The 16,005-nt window shown below is 36.4% G+C and overlaps 3 protein-coding genes across 4 annotated transcripts; 2 read left to right on the top strand and 1 right to left on the bottom strand.

The window, feature by feature from the left end:
- Positions 1-123: 123 nt before the first annotated feature.
- Positions 124-2,225, bottom strand: Iscu (Iron-sulfur cluster assembly enzyme). Its single transcript, XM_077412069.1, has 4 exons — positions 2,046-2,225; positions 953-1,177; positions 645-723; positions 124-457 (listed from the first exon to the last, which is right to left on the bottom strand). Exons 1-4 carry the CDS (start codon positions 2,133-2,135, stop codon positions 366-368), a joined length of 486 nt encoding a protein of 161 aa, XP_077268195.1. The 5' UTR covers positions 2,136-2,225; the 3' UTR covers positions 124-365.
- Positions 2,226-2,387: 162 nt separating this feature from the next.
- Positions 2,388-10,386, top strand: LOC143900567 (uncharacterized). The gene is made up of 16 exons (XM_077412063.1): positions 2,388-2,830; positions 3,447-3,712; positions 3,892-4,102; positions 4,213-4,529; positions 4,666-4,875; positions 4,995-5,174; positions 5,416-5,530; positions 5,732-5,940; positions 6,049-6,601; positions 6,680-6,791; positions 7,692-7,794; positions 8,161-8,672; positions 8,959-9,148; positions 9,286-9,461; positions 9,757-9,823; positions 9,936-10,386. Exons 1-16 carry the CDS (start codon positions 2,774-2,776, stop codon positions 9,964-9,966), a joined length of 3,309 nt encoding a protein of 1,102 aa, XP_077268189.1. The 5' UTR covers positions 2,388-2,773; the 3' UTR covers positions 9,967-10,386.
- A 285-nt stretch (positions 10,387-10,671) lies between these two features.
- LOC143900380 (uncharacterized) lies at positions 10,672-14,563 on the top strand. 2 transcript variants are annotated; one of them, XM_077411642.1, is made up of 4 exons: positions 10,672-10,832; positions 11,551-12,817; positions 12,997-13,056; positions 13,167-14,563. In XM_077411642.1, the coding sequence occupies exons 2-4, from the start codon at positions 11,630-11,632 to the stop codon at positions 13,479-13,481; spliced, it is 1,563 nt and encodes a 520-aa protein (XP_077267768.1). In that variant the 5' UTR covers positions 10,672-10,832; positions 11,551-11,629; the 3' UTR covers positions 13,482-14,563. The 2 variants fall into 2 exon arrangements, with proteins under 2 accessions (XP_077267768.1, XP_077267769.1); XM_077411643.1 differs by having other exon boundaries at positions 13,000-13,056.
- The last annotated feature ends 1,442 nt before the right edge of the window (positions 14,564-16,005 follow it).

The following is a 16,005-nucleotide window of genomic DNA, read 5'->3' on the forward strand; positions in this document are numbered from 1 at the left end:
ATACGAGTGACGAAGTCAACACGAGCAAAAAGAATGAATTTATCATTCATCGGACAATTTATTTTTATATCTTTAAAGGTAATTCAAGACGTTGAGATATGTTGTCCCCCACTTCTGAAAGAATTTAGTTAAATAAATTTATTTCACCTAGCATAGGGAATACAGGTACGATTTATGTCGCCACACTAGTAAACACGTATATATATGTATACACGTATATAGGCTAAGGAATGTACAATTCCAACAGCTCTAAGCAATTGTGATTACAATAGCATAATAATTCCCTTAGAATATTTATAAACTAAATCTATGTTTTGCTGCGCTATCACGTCGCATAATTAAAGCACTTCCATTGGTGCTTCGGTTTAGTTGGTTGCCTCGTACTTCTCTTTAGTTTTTGACTGTCGTTTGATGCGATAATCTGACAGAGCAGCTTTAATCGCGTCCTCGGCAAGCACTGCAATTTGCAAAAAAAAAATTGTATCAAGATTACAAAATCCTGATGCTCCATCAGATACTTTATCAGATTTTTACATTTTCTAACGTAGTGCATAACGTTTGTCTTACTCTAGAAATACAATGTTGCTGCGATGCTTTAAATCAAAATTAGTAAAACGAAAATTTCTCAGTAAGAGTGTACTCACTCGAACAGTGCAGCTTGACAGGCGGGAGGCAAAGTTCTTTCGCAATGTCAGTATTTTTCAATGTGAGTGCTTCATCTACCTAAAACCAACAATTTTAACAGCAAGTTAAATCCCTATACTTCCAACGCATTTCATGCGTAGGTAAACACGAAAAACTTGAAAAAAATGTGTTAAAGATTTATAGAAAAATCATGAAGATAACAGCATTTGCATTGTATTTGTATATTATAGCCATATAAAATGGCATATGCACCAAAACTTTACGCGTCGAAAGAAGAATTATAAATTCTAGATTTAAAAAATCTCACCGTTTTTCCCTTAACCCATTCCGTGGCTAAGGAACTCGAGGCAATGGCAGAGCCACAACCAAAAGTCTTGAATTTTGCATCGATTATTTTGCCACTTTCATCGACTCTGATCTGAAGTTTCATCACATCGCCGCAAGCAGGTGCTCCTACTAGACCTGTCCCAACATGCTCGTCATTCTTATCCAAGGAACCAACATTTCTGGGATTCTCATAGTGGTCCAGTACCTGTTTAATCATAAAATTAATTAGAACGTTCTCTTTCAATTTAGAGACATTATAATGTATATAAACAATATGTATTGTGTCACTTGTAATAAATTATAAGACACAATTAACACATACATATAAATACTATATAAATTAATTATTTAACTCATTTCATGCAATTATTCGCGTATCAAAGTTTTGCGTAAATACTTGTGCAATAAAACAATAACATAACTGTATAAATATTTTAGATAAAGCATAAATTATATTTTCTTTAGTAAATAGAAGTTATTATATAGCAATAATTTTATTTTAAGATAAAATTTTAACAAATCGAACTTTAACATCGTAATCGACCGTGACATATACATATAATTTATGAATATCGTGATAAAACAAAAATATTAAAATAAAACGACAGTAGCAACGCGCGAATGCGATATATATATGTATTCGCACATACGCACACATAATCAAATATTACGCCATATTACACCACAAAAACAACCAATTTATGTAGCTCAATATGGTAACTGCGGAATATCTATTATAATAATAAAAATAAAAAAAAGCAATTTTTTTATAAAATACGCACGCAGCTTTCTATATAAATAAGACTCTAATGTAAATATCATACTTGCGCCGGGGGTACTCGGCACCAAATAAATCGCGAAACGTGATCGTTTAAAACACGACACATCGAACAAAACTACGCTCGACATTTACGTCTATGTCGCGATCGTTTAACGCCGAGCGCAACAGATAGGATTATCGGTAAGACTTGTTTAAATATCAACAATAATAAAAAAAACAACGTGCGGGACCGATGCGATTGGAGGTTAGGATCGGCGATGACGAGCAAGGGGATAAAAATGACGGTAATTACGTTCGCGTGATAATACAAGGCTGGGACACTCCGTGAGGCAATCTTGGACGTCGCGCCGATTCCGACGGGCAATGCCCGGAAAAATGCCATCTCGGTTTACGCGCACTTTATCATGAATCGCACCGATCAATTTCGATGCACACACAAAAAAAGGGATGACGGAGTACGGAGAGCCGCGGGGCGGGGGGAGGGGAGGGGAAGCCACTTCGATCACGCGATACTTTTTTTGGTGCCGCGTCACGTGGCCGCGTTCGCGATTGGCTGAGCTTGCGCAAGCGCAATAGCGCGGTCATGCGCGAAGGCCAAGCCAGGATGATGCCCATTGCCTGTCACTGCACGCTGTTTCGGCTGTTTACGGAGAGCGTGTGCGGGAGTGACGGCTGACGGATAACGGTTTTCAGTTTTCAGCCCAAAAATTTTAGACGCCAACGCGAAACGCGAGCGCACGTATACGCGTCTGTCCTCCTGGCTCTTTCGCGAGAGGGATGCTCGACGAGCACCGTCCACCGTCGCGGCGAGACCGCGTTGTTGACTTGTGAGCTGCGTGAGCGCGCGATGCCTCGAGCGACCGACGCCGCCGGATCGTTGTTGTGCAACAACGCGTCACGGTGATCCCAGTTCCTGGGACATGTGCCGCGCGGACGGCGCGCTCCGTGAGGTGGTCGGTATTCGTCGATAACGGACGATCATTCGCTCGCGTGCGGCCGCGGCGTGCCACGAACGAAAGGATGGCCAGCCGGGATCCGTCGGTCTCCTCCAAGATCGCGGACGACCACAGCGTCGAGGTTAGCGTCCAGGTCGGGGCTGTAACGGGATCCGTTTTTCGTTCTGAGACCTGCGTCCCTATTCCGCTTTTTCGAATCGCAAGAAGCGCGAGAAGGTCGTAGCCAGAAGAAACGGAGCCGCGTGAAGCGTGACCACGGAGCTCTTTAATGTCTTTCCTTACTATGAAAATTTACGATAAATTTTTGCTCTAGAATCTTGCATCGGAGCGCTTAATTCGGATATCTTCGACTATTTTAGATTAGGATCTTTATATTGAAGTGTCTCGACGTTAAATTAATCGTTAATTAATTTTCATTAACTGCTGTTAACAATTAGGTTTATTTGTTATTTATATCTAAATGGAACATCAGCATTTTACCTTATAAACAGCAATGGAAGTTAGATAATAAAATTCTAAAGTGTACATTAATCGATAAGATTGATAGACAACAAAATTATATAATTAAAACTAATCATTTTATTAAATAATATGTTACACACAAAAGAAGTGCGTTATTGCACGTGTATTAGAGCGATAGACAAGTTGTCATTTAAGGATCACAATATTATAATATCACATTTTATAACATATCGTTAGAGTGGTAATTAAATGGTCCACTATTCTTTTTATTGTAGACATTGGCAGAGGTTTTCCGATGTTTCATTTGCATGGAAAAGCTGAGAGATGCGCATCTCTGTCCTCACTGCAGCAAATTGTGTTGTTACACCTGTATTAGAAGGTGGCTCACGGAGCAGCGTTCTCAGTGCCCTCATTGCCGGGCCTCTCTCCACTTACACGAACTGGTAAATTGTCGTTGGGTCGAGGAAGTGACCCAGCAGCTCGATACGTTGCAAGCTGTTTGTATATCTAACTTTCGACACGATGACTCTAGCAGAGACAGGTGTGAAATAGCATATTTTGAATATTTAGAGACGTCCGTTATATAAATTTATAAACTCGAATATTTGTCGATATAATGTGCCTATTGATTTTTTATTCTATTAATTTATTTGTTAACGACATGCGTCTTTTTGCGATATCTTTATGCAATGTTTGTATATTTATTTATTATTGTTACAGATGCGCGGCGCATCAGGAGAAATTATCTGTGTACTGCTGGACCTGTCGCAAATGCATTTGTCATCAGTGCGCCCTTTGGGGAGGCACCCACTCGGGACACACCTTTAAACCTTTGGAAGATGTTTACGAGCAACATGTTTCTCAGATAAAAACAGAAGTAGGTCAGTTAAATAGACGGCTCATGGAATTGATCAGTCTTGTGCAAGAAGTGGTAAGTTATGTTTGACGAAAACTTTAAATTCTTCGAAAAATTTAAAATATGGCAAAATACAGACGTGAATTTTTACTCTTCTACGTTTTATTATGCTCGTCTGTTACTAGGAGAGAAACGTCGAGTCGGTGAGAGCCGCAAAGGACGAGAGGGTCAGAGAGATAAGAAACGCGATAGAATTAATGATAGCTCGTCTGGATTCTCAGTTGAAAGCCAAACTGCTGACCCTGATGGGTCAGAAGAATTCGTTGACTTTAGAAACCGAGCAATTGGAGGCTTTATTACAAGAGGTGGAATATCAGTTGCATACGTGTACGCGCTCCGAATTGATTGTTAAAAGTGCCGAGCTTTCTCGCAAGATACATCAAGTTCGCAAAAAACCAATGACGAGTTTCGTTACTGCACCAGTACCTGCAGATTTTCATAGGTAAGATTTCTAAATAAATAATATAATGATTAATTATACGTACATAAGTATATGAGAGAGTTTTACATCTTGATTATATATATAATAATTAAGGATTTTTTAAGTATTAAATATGAAACAATTTTTTTCATTTCAGTGAAATCGTGCCGGGCTACGACAGCGCGACATTTGCTATGCAAAACTTTACTCAGCTTCAACTGAAAGCCGATCCGGTATATTCCGCGCCGTTGCATGTGAATGGGCTGTGCTGGCGATTGAAAGTATATCCAGATGGCAATGGAGTTGTACGCGGAAATTATTTATCAGTATTTTTAGAGCTCAGCGCTGGATTGCCAGAGACTTCAAAGTATGTGAATTCATAAATGATATGACTTGTACATTCTTTGTAATGTAAATTGTACTGAAAATAATAGATTGTGCGTTTAAAAATATGGTACACGATAAATGTTTGTTCTATTTTTATAGGTATGAATACAGAGTTGAAATGATCCATCAAGGCTCTCGTGACACGAGTAAAAATATCGTTCGTGAATTTGCATCCGATTTCGAGATTGGCGAATGTTGGGGATATAACAGATTCTTTCGATTAGACTTACTCGCAACAGAAGGTTACTTAAATACAGAATTGGATACCCTTATATTGAGGTAGGTTCTTACGTTTTAGAACAGTACTGTTTAATCAATGTAATAAAGCTGAATTTAATCTGAATTTTTTCGTTTTTTTTTTTTTTTAATCTTTTTAAATATTTATGAGAAACTTTATCTTTGTATCTTTTGTACAGATTGAAATTACAATCATTAGGAACACAATATTCAATTATAAGGCACTAAATTATTTAATACTTAATATCAAATTATATATAATTATTTAGTATCGTATTGACAGATTTCAAGTACGACCACCGACATTTTATCAACGCTGTAGAGACCAGCAGTGGTACATTAGCCAGTTATTGACAGTGCAAAATCAATATGTCACTCAGATCAACGAATTGAAGGAGGTAAATTGTTTAAAATAAAACCTGTATTACAATTATAAGTTAAATTTATCACAAATATATACGTATAACTAAAAAGACGTATGACCTAGTTCTGATATCTTGTACGTACCTTTATGTTCTATATAGTTCAATACTTATCGATCTTAGAAAAAATAATTTTTAGAACGTTATACATAGAAATATTTTATGTTAAATATACAGAGACTAGCGATAGAAATTTCTCGTAATGCCATGGCGGCTACCAGAGCTACTAGTGGAACTACGATGTGCGGAGCAACTGTAAATGCATCGTCATTATGTACGCAGCAACAGCAGCTGCAACAACAACAGGATGTAGCCGATCCAATGATCAATTCAAATACGACACGAACAATTGATGCGTATCCCACTACGAATGGAACACCAGTGAGGTACCAATGCTGCAAAATTTATTTAAGCAAATTACATCGGATTAGTTGAACTTTCATAAAAGTATTTGTAGACCTTCTATAATAATAAAGCGTACTTTTTTGCGATAGATCGATACCGAGTACGCTTCCCAGTAGTAATGGCAACTCGACGATACTAAACGATCAATTGATATCGATGTGCAATCTGGGCGAACTCTCGGGTACGCATACCCTCGGCTCGACGTTATCGAAGACGCCGTTGAAGACACACCGTGCCAACAGCAATCTGAACGTTATCGAAGCTGAGAATACTTCATCGCCACGCCGCGCCAACGACATGTCGTTCGGGGACTGTCAAGCCGCGGGGATTCACCTAGTTTCCTCGTCGTCGCCTTATTCATCGCCCAATGTACTCAGTCAGCAGCCGCTGAATCTACTGTCCAAAAATAACGCCAGTGATCCTCTGCTGTCTGCATCGGCATTATCGTCGATGACAAGTAACGCGCATCGAGTCAACGGTTCAAGCGTCGCGGAGAGCGAAGCCGCGCAACGTTGCGCCAATAATGCGTCGCCAGGAGAGTGCCAGGCTGCCAACACTGGCGTCCATCCCTCGTCATCATTTTACTTGTCCCCGACGTTGAATCTCTCGTCCAGTAGTAGCAGCAGCAGCAGCGACGGTGGCGTGAGTATAGTCTTTCTACTTTTTCTATTGTCAGTTCTTTGACTTATCGAGAATAATCTTTTGTCGTTATGCTCGCAGGAATTAAGCGAACATGATATTTTTATGGACGAATGCGAACACAATGAACCCAACATGACGCTTTTGGATATGACGAATGACGAAAATGATGTAGATGACGAGACGATGTCAGGTATGCAAGTTATATACACATGTATGTATGTTATACATATATATATGTATGTAAGATATATTCTACAGATAGAAAATAACGTTATATCTTAATATAAGTATATTTATATTGAAAAAGAAAGGCATTTTAAATAACAAAGACTTTAAGATTTAAAGATTGTTAACTAAAGTAATATGCGATTGTATAAGTCTCAATAATTAATGAAAGCTATAGAGAGATGTATGTTCGGGAAGTTAAGCGATGTATTGCAAAATTAGGTACTAGCTCGAATAGAGATTCATCCAGAGATGAGCAAGGACGACAAATGTGCACAGTCGATAGAGATATTGAAAGCGACAAACCCACGAGTCAAAGACAAGATGAAGAATGTGTGAAAGAAATACCTACGTCCATCATTCCTAATAGCTTTTATGCAACCTCGTAGGATCCTATCTTTATCTCAATATTTAAATCCGATTTATTTCACACAATTTAAATCACTCGTATCTAACTGTTTCCTATGTATGTACGTATATTCTATATGTAATTAACACAAATATTGTAAATTTTTAAAATTTCTCCGTTTTGTCATTAGTAAAGTTATCTTCATTCCAATTTTATAGATATTCTGATGTCATGTACGTTTCTGATGTGTACTTACATGAAAGAACACTTTTATTTATGAAAACTACTTAATTACTCGGATGTAATAGAGACTTCTTATTTATCGAATATTAAATTGTAACTGTGTGTGTGTGTTTAACACATTATTATATGTTTCTAATAAATATAGCAATTTAATATTAATGCATTATAAACATTCGTTAAAACGATTCTGTATTATAAATGAAAAGGTATATGTTAAATATGGTTGATTAATGTAACTCTACTTACAATAGTAATAAATCAGAATATTTTTAGGGGAGAACGATGTCGAAGTTGCGGAATCTCTTGCATCATGGGTTCAAAACAAGCAGCGTACGAAGCAACAAAACAATAGGGATACCGTTACAGATACATGCAGGTATATTTATTAAAATTATAATATTAAAACAGCAGGGAAAAGGGATATATGAATCATAATGCAAATATTATAGAAATAATTATTTAAATGGAATTACAATTTATACAAGAAAAGTAGATGACTGATTTTATATAAATTTATATTTTTAATTTATCACAAGAATAAATTGGTAGAAATCTAATCTTACACTGATGTAAAAATAAAAAAGTGTTGAATATTATAAATAGTGATTTTTATGTAAAATATTTATCTTTTATTATCATATCAAATTTAATTCAATTATGGGGATAAGAGAAAAAAAAATTCGTAATTAAAACAAAGTGATCATAAAATGACTCAATAATAATAGAATGTGTTGTGATTTAGATTGAGGGAAATAATGCTGCTGCACTTGTTCGAGATGCAGGATAGAAATTCCGTATGGAACTCTTTATGTCTTGGTCAACAAGCGGACGAGAGTTGCTCGCTCACGAGTCTACGGCGTCACAGTTCCAGTCCGTTGCACTGCAACGCTCCAATGCAATCTACCGCGACGGCGGTATATTCGCACAAGCACCCTGAACTCGACACTGCCGCTTGCAATGATTTAAATTTAAGTACTGACAACAAGCATCCTAGTTGCGCCTCTTATCATTCCCAGCGGCAGGCGATTTGCAGCACTATGTCCAAAATGTCCAAATTGGACCTACTGCCGAGTATCTGCCAATCGGAGTTAGCTGCGACAATGGCTTCTGGCAGTCAAATAACCAGGTCCGAACCAGCGACGCGTTCCAATTCAATAGACTGCGAAAACGATATCCCGAAGCTGCCAATAGCTAATAAAATCAGTCACGACGTGGAGTCGTCTAGATTGCGTTTAGATCTAATAGTCCCAAACGGTGAGTAAAAATATATTGGAGGAAATAATATTGAATCGTAGTAATATTCTCACAGCAAATGTGAGGACAAAATAATTGGTGTAAAAGTATTATTGTGCAAGTGTACCGTTTTTCAAGACTTCAGAAAACTTAAATCTGATAATAGCTTCTGCAGCAAATAATTTAATTTTGGATATAAAAATAGCGGAGAGTCTATATTGCTATATAGTTTTATACTGTTATGAACCTACGCTATTTGATTTATGAACAAGATTATAAAAGAAATAACAATAACATATTGTTTCAGTACTCCTAGACAGTAATAAAATCATGTCAAAGCATTTATTGTCTCGGCGCCAATCGTCTTCGAGCTCATCCACTAATTTGAATTTAATAAATGACAATAGCAAGATATTCGAGTTCGACCAATTATTCGAAGCCATTCAATTGTCGCCGGGTTCGCAAAAAGATGTGACTGCTTGTGGTGCAAAATCAAGGTAAGATTTGGATATTAATTAGCCGTAAGAAGATTAGAATAAAGACAAAGTACCAAATAAAAGAATATGTATTTACTGTCTGATAGTTTTAACCGATTTGATTATATTTCATTGGATTCATCATATTTGACGTATAGGAAGAATGCTTCGTCCGATACAAAGAATAACACTTGCACTGCCAGTGGAAGTTCCGTTGCACTCTCTTTGGCGCAAGAGAGTACGTCATCATCTACAAACACTGCGATAACAGAGAACAATATACCTAGTCCTAACAGTTACAGCTGGTCACCGGCATTATATCAGCACACACATGGTAACTATTACAAATTAAAAATTATATATTTAACATATTTAAAAAGCCATGGTTTTATATATATATATATATATATATATATATATATATATAAAAGAAAGATATAATTTCATTATATTTAAACATATAATTACAAATGTAATTATTATATGTATATATAGAATATATATATATATATATATATATATATATATATATGTTATATGTTTAAGTATATTAAAATTCTATCTTTTTATTCTCTTTTAAAATCCATGCCTTTAATTCCACATTGAAGAACGTTTGTTTCATCTTACAGGACAAAAAGCTGTTTTAGATATAGCTGTACAAGGTTCTTCGAATAATACTCCTAAGACTATCGATAAGTAAGTAAAGTGCTTGCTAAATATTGTAATTTTAACAAGTCTTTCACATACGTTTTATTGTATGTGTAAATTATAAAGTTACATTCTTTTCGTCTTTTATCCGTTTGTGCAGGTCCCCGGAGGAAGCCGCCAGTTTGCCGTAATAATTTATAGCTTAACTGTAACATAGCAGATGTTCTGTGATTTCCATTTCGTCAAATGCTAATCATAATCACGAAGTTAAAAAAGAAAGGAATAATTATTCCGTCAAACAGGATTATGGGATGCATGTACCATTATGTATTATACATTTGACTCTTCTTGTTTCCTGAAAATCAACAAGATATCTCTCTCAGATCTGTCACGTATTACGTAGTACAAAATATAACAGCACGCACTCTCGCTCTATTTTCAGCTGCTGCTTATAATTGCGTATGCGAAATTTATTATCTTTAAAGTTGCATTCCAAGAATGTTGTAGGCTAGATGTTTCATTAGAATATATTATTTAATATTATTTATTTCCCATATGTGTGAGTTGCACGTCCGGAGAGAACAATAAATAAAGATTAGTAATAAACTATAGTCAGACGCGTATTTATATTCTATACCTATCCCAGATATTTTAATAAAACTTGATTTGTTTTTTAATTCGAGTGAAAATAAAGGTGATTTATTTTTTAAATGTTTTTTATAATTAAAAACTGAAAAGATTAAAAAGAATCAAATCAATGTAGCGTATAGTAATGATTATCATTACTATAATTCAACTTAATACAGTCCATCTGTTTCTCTCTTTTCAAAGAGAAGAGGAGAAAGGTGGTACAGCTGCACAGGTGCACAGGTGGTGTAAAGTGCAGCGTGCAGCTCGGATCAACAGAATCAAAATGGCGGCGTACTGCGATGGTATTAATTATTAGGATTAATTGTTGCTAGCTTTAAGCAATTTGGACTGCTGACATCGCCGAGTAATAACGCAGTCCGTAAAATAGTGTTCGCGGCCGATTAAGGATGACAAAATCACAAATATGGTACGTTGTTTCGCGTCTTTTATTCACCTGCGACGAGATTCAAAATACGAGTGACACCTGTCAATGCCGGAAATGTTAATGTTAACGTTAACGGGATCATGTTATTTAATTCATAATTTGAGGAAGAAAATTGCGTTGTTTGAAATTTACTAAAAAAAAAAGTTATATTCCCCTTATATTTGACACAAAGAACTGCGAATATCTCGACGAACGAACCTCAGGGGTTAAGCCAAGCTTTGGTCGATTAATTTCACTGTATTTTCAGAATCTATTTAGTAAAGGGACGGATTGACGTTTCATCGCGAAAGAATTACATTTCTGTTTCCTTGCAGAACCGCAGCTCCGAAATTATCATTTTCTCGTTATTTATTATTTCTCTCTTGAGCTCCCATCAGAGGCCTGTTCGTTTTAGCCGAATTTTTTGCACAGTTCATTTCTTTCTTCCTTTTCTATTCACGTTGGAGAGCTAGGAAAAGAGAAAAGATGACGTGTTGCGAGAAGTTTCAGTTCAAACAAACAGGCCTATGGTTTTTCAAGAAAAGAGACGACGTGTACGTTCTGAAAATAACGCGAACGGATATAGCAGCAGTTGCGGAAACATTATTTCACATGTTAACGGAACATTACCGTGACACAATTAAAGCCTCGTCACTCCAAGCGCACACGTTGTACTGTTACCAGTTAGTGATTATTAATACCAATTATTGTGCCCATTCAGATGATCACCTCTAACTGACTACACAATATGGACGCAGCAATAATCTACGACTAGACATTGAGCCGCCGAAATCGACGCGATGGACGATCTGTCGGATTCATTCCGAGGGGAGTTGGATTCGGTGACCTCGACGGACTCGCTCCAATTGATCACCGATGAATTCCATCTGCGACACCTGTCCACGCCCGATGTCTCCAACATCGAGCTGTCGAAGCGCGCGGCTCTGCTGGAACTGGAGAACGAGCGGCTGCGCGTCGACTTGGAAAACGCGCGGATCGATCTAAACGCCCGGATCGCCGCGAATCAGGGTCTCAAGGGCAAGGTAACCGAGCTGTTCGTCGAGATGCAAACGGTGCTGCAGGACAAGCAGAGGCTACAAAATACGCTGACCGATACCAATAATCGACTGTCCGCCGCGGAGGCATCCGCGAAGTGGTACCAATCGCAGGTGCACATCCTGATGGCCAGCAAGAAGAGCCTGCAGGTGGAGATAGACACGTACCAGGGTATACTGAAGCAACGGCAACGCGCGATAGCGGACGTAAATGCCGGTTACAAGAAGCTGAGCGCCGAGTACACCGAACTCGCGCAGCAGTATCAGAGGGAGAAGCAAGAAATGCGGAATGCGATGAAAGACTTGCAGTCGCACATCCGGTCTATCAATACGGCGCAAGACGCGTTGGACGGAAACTCGACGGGCAGTCCGACAGACATGTCCATGATGTTGGAGGCGACCGAGGACGAGTTGCGAAACACCAAAGCTGAACTGAAGACGCTGGAGCAACGCCTGATGGGCAACGAAATGGCCAGAATGTCGATGGAGAACACGCTGAGCAAGCAGCGCGTCCTGATCTCGTCCATGGAGGAGAACATGCAGAAGTCCGAGACGGAGAGAAACGAGACCGCCGATCTGTTGCGGAAAACCCAGTTCGAGATACAGAAGCTGAGGTCCGAGAACGAGACGCAGCAGACGTCGTTATTGGCGTCCAAACGAGAGCAAAGTCAAGTGGAGGACGCGATATCTCATCTGCGACTGCAGCTGACCAAAATGATAGCGCATTACAAGCTGTTGAAATCTAAGAACGCGGAATCCGAGGAGAAACTGTGTACCATGCAGGACCTCGCGAACGAAAATAAACGCTTAAAGACTTTGTCGTATAAAGCGAATAGTGCTCTGTTTAAGAAACTCAGAGAAGAGAAGGCTAAGACGAGGAATCTGGAGCAAAAATTCTACTGCAAGCAGACGAACGATCAACTTGGCATTATGGTATATTAATATATCCTTATATAATATATAGATATTCACCCGATAAAATCATCATCTTCTTTTTACAACTTGTGTAATGGCGATATGTAACGTAAAATCACAAGTATCAAAATTTTGCCTTGTGATATGGAGTCGCTTATGTGTGTGTATATCGGATTCTTTTCAATTTATTTTTTCAGAAGAATAAAACGGAACATTCTTTGCGAGAATACCTGAAACAAGTTCTGTCGAAAAACAAGGTAATTTCTGATACTATACAAATATTGTAGTAAATAATCCTATGCTTATTTAATTAAAAACAGTATTGTTAATAGGATTCGAAGTTTAAGTTTTGTTATGCACTTTACAGGATTTACAGGACCAACTAAAATCGATAACTAGAGTAGCCGACGAAAGTATTGACGAAGGATACGGTGACAGCAATAGTATTAACACTTCCTCGAACTCGCTCGACATACCGTCGCCGTCTCCTGTAAATTCGGTATTATTGAACAACGCTGTCGACGTTCTCGCGCGAAGCAAAGACTTTGGTTCGTCGATGCAAAAAGAGCTAAACGCGCTTCGATCGAAGATGGAGACACTGCGAAACCAATGCGACATGTTGAACGAGCAAAAAGATCATTCCGGTGTCAATGACATAACTCGTCCAACAGATTCTACGTAGTTCGAGACTTATTTCTTGTTCGTGAATATGCGAATAGAATATACGCTTAGTAAGTAATTATACCTTCATTTTATACGATATATTTATATATATCGTATTTAATTGAATTTAATTTTAGGATCATACATATGTGGCAAAATATACACTGAATATAGGTATTACTATATACAGATGTTTAGATAATAGTATAAACGGCAGTATTCGTTGAAGTGTGTAAAAGAAGGTTGTAAAATGACATTAATATTTATTTGTTATTTCTGGACATATTATATATAACTGTTATTTATCATATATTATATATTTATTCCCATTTTTTTGTATTCGACACTCGGTTTATAATATTGAAATTGGTTAAAAAATGCGACTAGGTAATGGAAGAAATCGATTAACATTATTTTGCAAATAAGTATAAATATAAACAGTAATACTTATCACAATCACAAAACTGTGTAAAGTGCCGCGCGCGCAATAGTTGTGTATTATATAATAGATATAATACTTATTCTAACATATGAAAAATGGCTGTAATACAAGTGTCAATATTACTTAAATATGACATGGGGTATTTATGTTATCGTTATCAAAGAGAAATTTTAAAGACGTACGCTAATTTCGAAAAAAAAACTTCTACAAAGATGTACGCGACCTGTACAAATATTTTTTTATTGAAAATAAAATGTGCAGAATAAGTTAGAACGCGTGCGACATACGTCGTCTTACCCATGTACTTATAGCTATTGGAACAAATGAAGAGAAGAACACTGTATTCTTTTGCATTTCGTAATATAGCATTTGAAGGAGCGCAATAAAGTTGCTGATCTTCCACTCGTAAGCTTAAGAGAAAATTCATTCGACATTTTAACTTATTACGAAAACACACCATAAAAATGTGAATTACATCGATCCCGTTTAACAATAGATATATAATTACATATATAATATGTATTATAACAGTGTTGGGGCATTACCGTGAAATAATTAATCTCGACTTTGTTAACATATTGTTTTCATAATTCGGTGCGATTAAACGCACTGAAAATATGTCGACAGAGATTTAAATATATGTATATATGTTATTAGAAGAGATTCGTATATATGTTATTTCTCAGTGATCTCATCTCATAAGTTTAGATAATTTTCTATTATTTCTTTTTTTTTATAATGCTAAGCCACGTAAGAAGGGCGGCTCCATTCGATGTTAATTAAACGCCTGGACACTAATAAAATCCTACATATTGATAATATCACACCTTTCTTAGTTACAAATTTTCTGAAATTAAATTTTCTAATAAAAATGATAATATAATATAAAGCTCAAGAAAATGCTTCTATTAATAAAGCTATGAAAAAGCTTCATCTTTATGGCGATCTCAAATGTAGTAGGAAATCTCAATGAATTTTAATCATATTAAAATATAAAGAGAAAACGCTACATGTAAGTTATATAAGCTGCTCTGCCAATTCACACGAAAATAAAAAAACTTTGCTAAGCGGTGTGTATTTTATCTATAGAGATATCGAGTTAAAGTTTAGAAAAACATTGACATAATAGGTGCAGATAATAGGGCCTATATATAATAGATCATAGCTCAGCTTCACACTAATTCCGTGCTGGATAGTTATATGTAACAAAAATAAACGTAAGATTTTCAACTAAAAATTTAATTTTATGTTATACATCTGTCTTTTTTAATCAAAGGAATTATCCAATAACGCATCGCATTATACAGAAGCTCAGTATAATTCGACAAGCTCTTGAGGCATGTCAAGGATTGCTCGCAAACAGTTTTACATATACGTAAAAAAGTGATATAATAAAAAAACTAAATAAAAACCATCGCTCTCTAAAATATCACAGACATACGTAAAACGCGTAAGAAAGGAGTAAATAGGTACTCCCTATATATATTATATAAAGTCAATCCCTGTGTGATTTTCCGTCTCTTTTTTTCTCTTTTAATAATCCGACATTCTTTGGTATACTTACAAATAGAAATAGATAGTAAGAGTAACTTAATTATCCTAACCATAGAGACACAATGACATTGCCACATTTAAAACGTACAAGAATCTTTAAAATTAAATCGTTTCGAGTGTTCACTTATTTTCGCATTATATATAATTTTAAAATCAGACATACATGTGTTTTAAACAAATACATAGATATGTTTGAAATACCTAAACATAATAAAAATTTCGTATAATTTTGGAAGGAGAGAAAATATCAGATATAAATGTCTAAAAACTTTCCTGCATTCTGAATATAGAAAAGTTTTCAGAATTAAATATCGGTTACTTATACATTTGACCCGTTTTTATATATTGTTTATAATTTAGAAGATATATCTCGAATAAGTTTAGAGACGTTTTGTAAAATATAGAAACAACAAAAGCTTTTTGATAGTTGTACAATTCATTTTCGAGTATCTTTTCACAGTGGCATCATTACAATGACTAAAACAATTATATTTTAAACAGTCTGCGCTTTAATTTTTTTTTTCAATCGTTGCAAAAGTATCATAAA

The sequence above is a fragment of the Temnothorax americanus genome, unplaced genomic scaffold, assembly GCF_048541705.1.
Source record: "Temnothorax americanus isolate GAGA-0224 unplaced genomic scaffold, ASM4854170v1 Scaffold3, whole genome shotgun sequence".
Taxonomy (NCBI): domain Eukaryota; kingdom Metazoa; phylum Arthropoda; class Insecta; order Hymenoptera; family Formicidae; genus Temnothorax; species Temnothorax americanus.

Coding starts and splice junctions, on each gene's coding strand:
- Iscu (XM_077412069.1), bottom strand. CDS start 2,135: ATGGCATTTTTCCGGGCATTGCCCGTCGGAATCGGCGCGACGTCCAAG. Junction 1,178..2,045: donor CCTTGTATTATCACGCGAAC/GTAATTACCGTC, acceptor ATGATTAAACAG/GTACTGGACCACTATGAGAA. Junction 724..952: donor AATGGGTTAAGGGAAAAACG/GTGAGATTTTTT, acceptor TGTTGGTTTTAG/GTAGATGAAGCACTCACATT.
- LOC143900567 (XM_077412063.1), top strand. CDS start 2,774: ATGGCCAGCCGGGATCCGTCGGTCTCCTCCAAGATCGCGGACGACCAC. Junction 6,602..6,679: donor GCAGCAGCAGCGACGGTGGC/GTGAGTATAGTC, acceptor TTATGCTCGCAG/GAATTAAGCGAACATGATAT. Junction 8,673..8,958: donor AGATCTAATAGTCCCAAACG/GTGAGTAAAAAT, acceptor ATATTGTTTCAG/TACTCCTAGACAGTAATAAA.
- LOC143900380 (XM_077411642.1), top strand. CDS start 11,630: ATGGACGATCTGTCGGATTCATTCCGAGGGGAGTTGGATTCGGTGACC. Junction 12,818..12,996: donor ACGATCAACTTGGCATTATG/GTATATTAATAT, acceptor TTATTTTTTCAG/AAGAATAAAACGGAACATTC. Junction 13,057..13,166: donor AAGTTCTGTCGAAAAACAAG/GTAATTTCTGAT, acceptor TGCACTTTACAG/GATTTACAGGACCAACTAAA.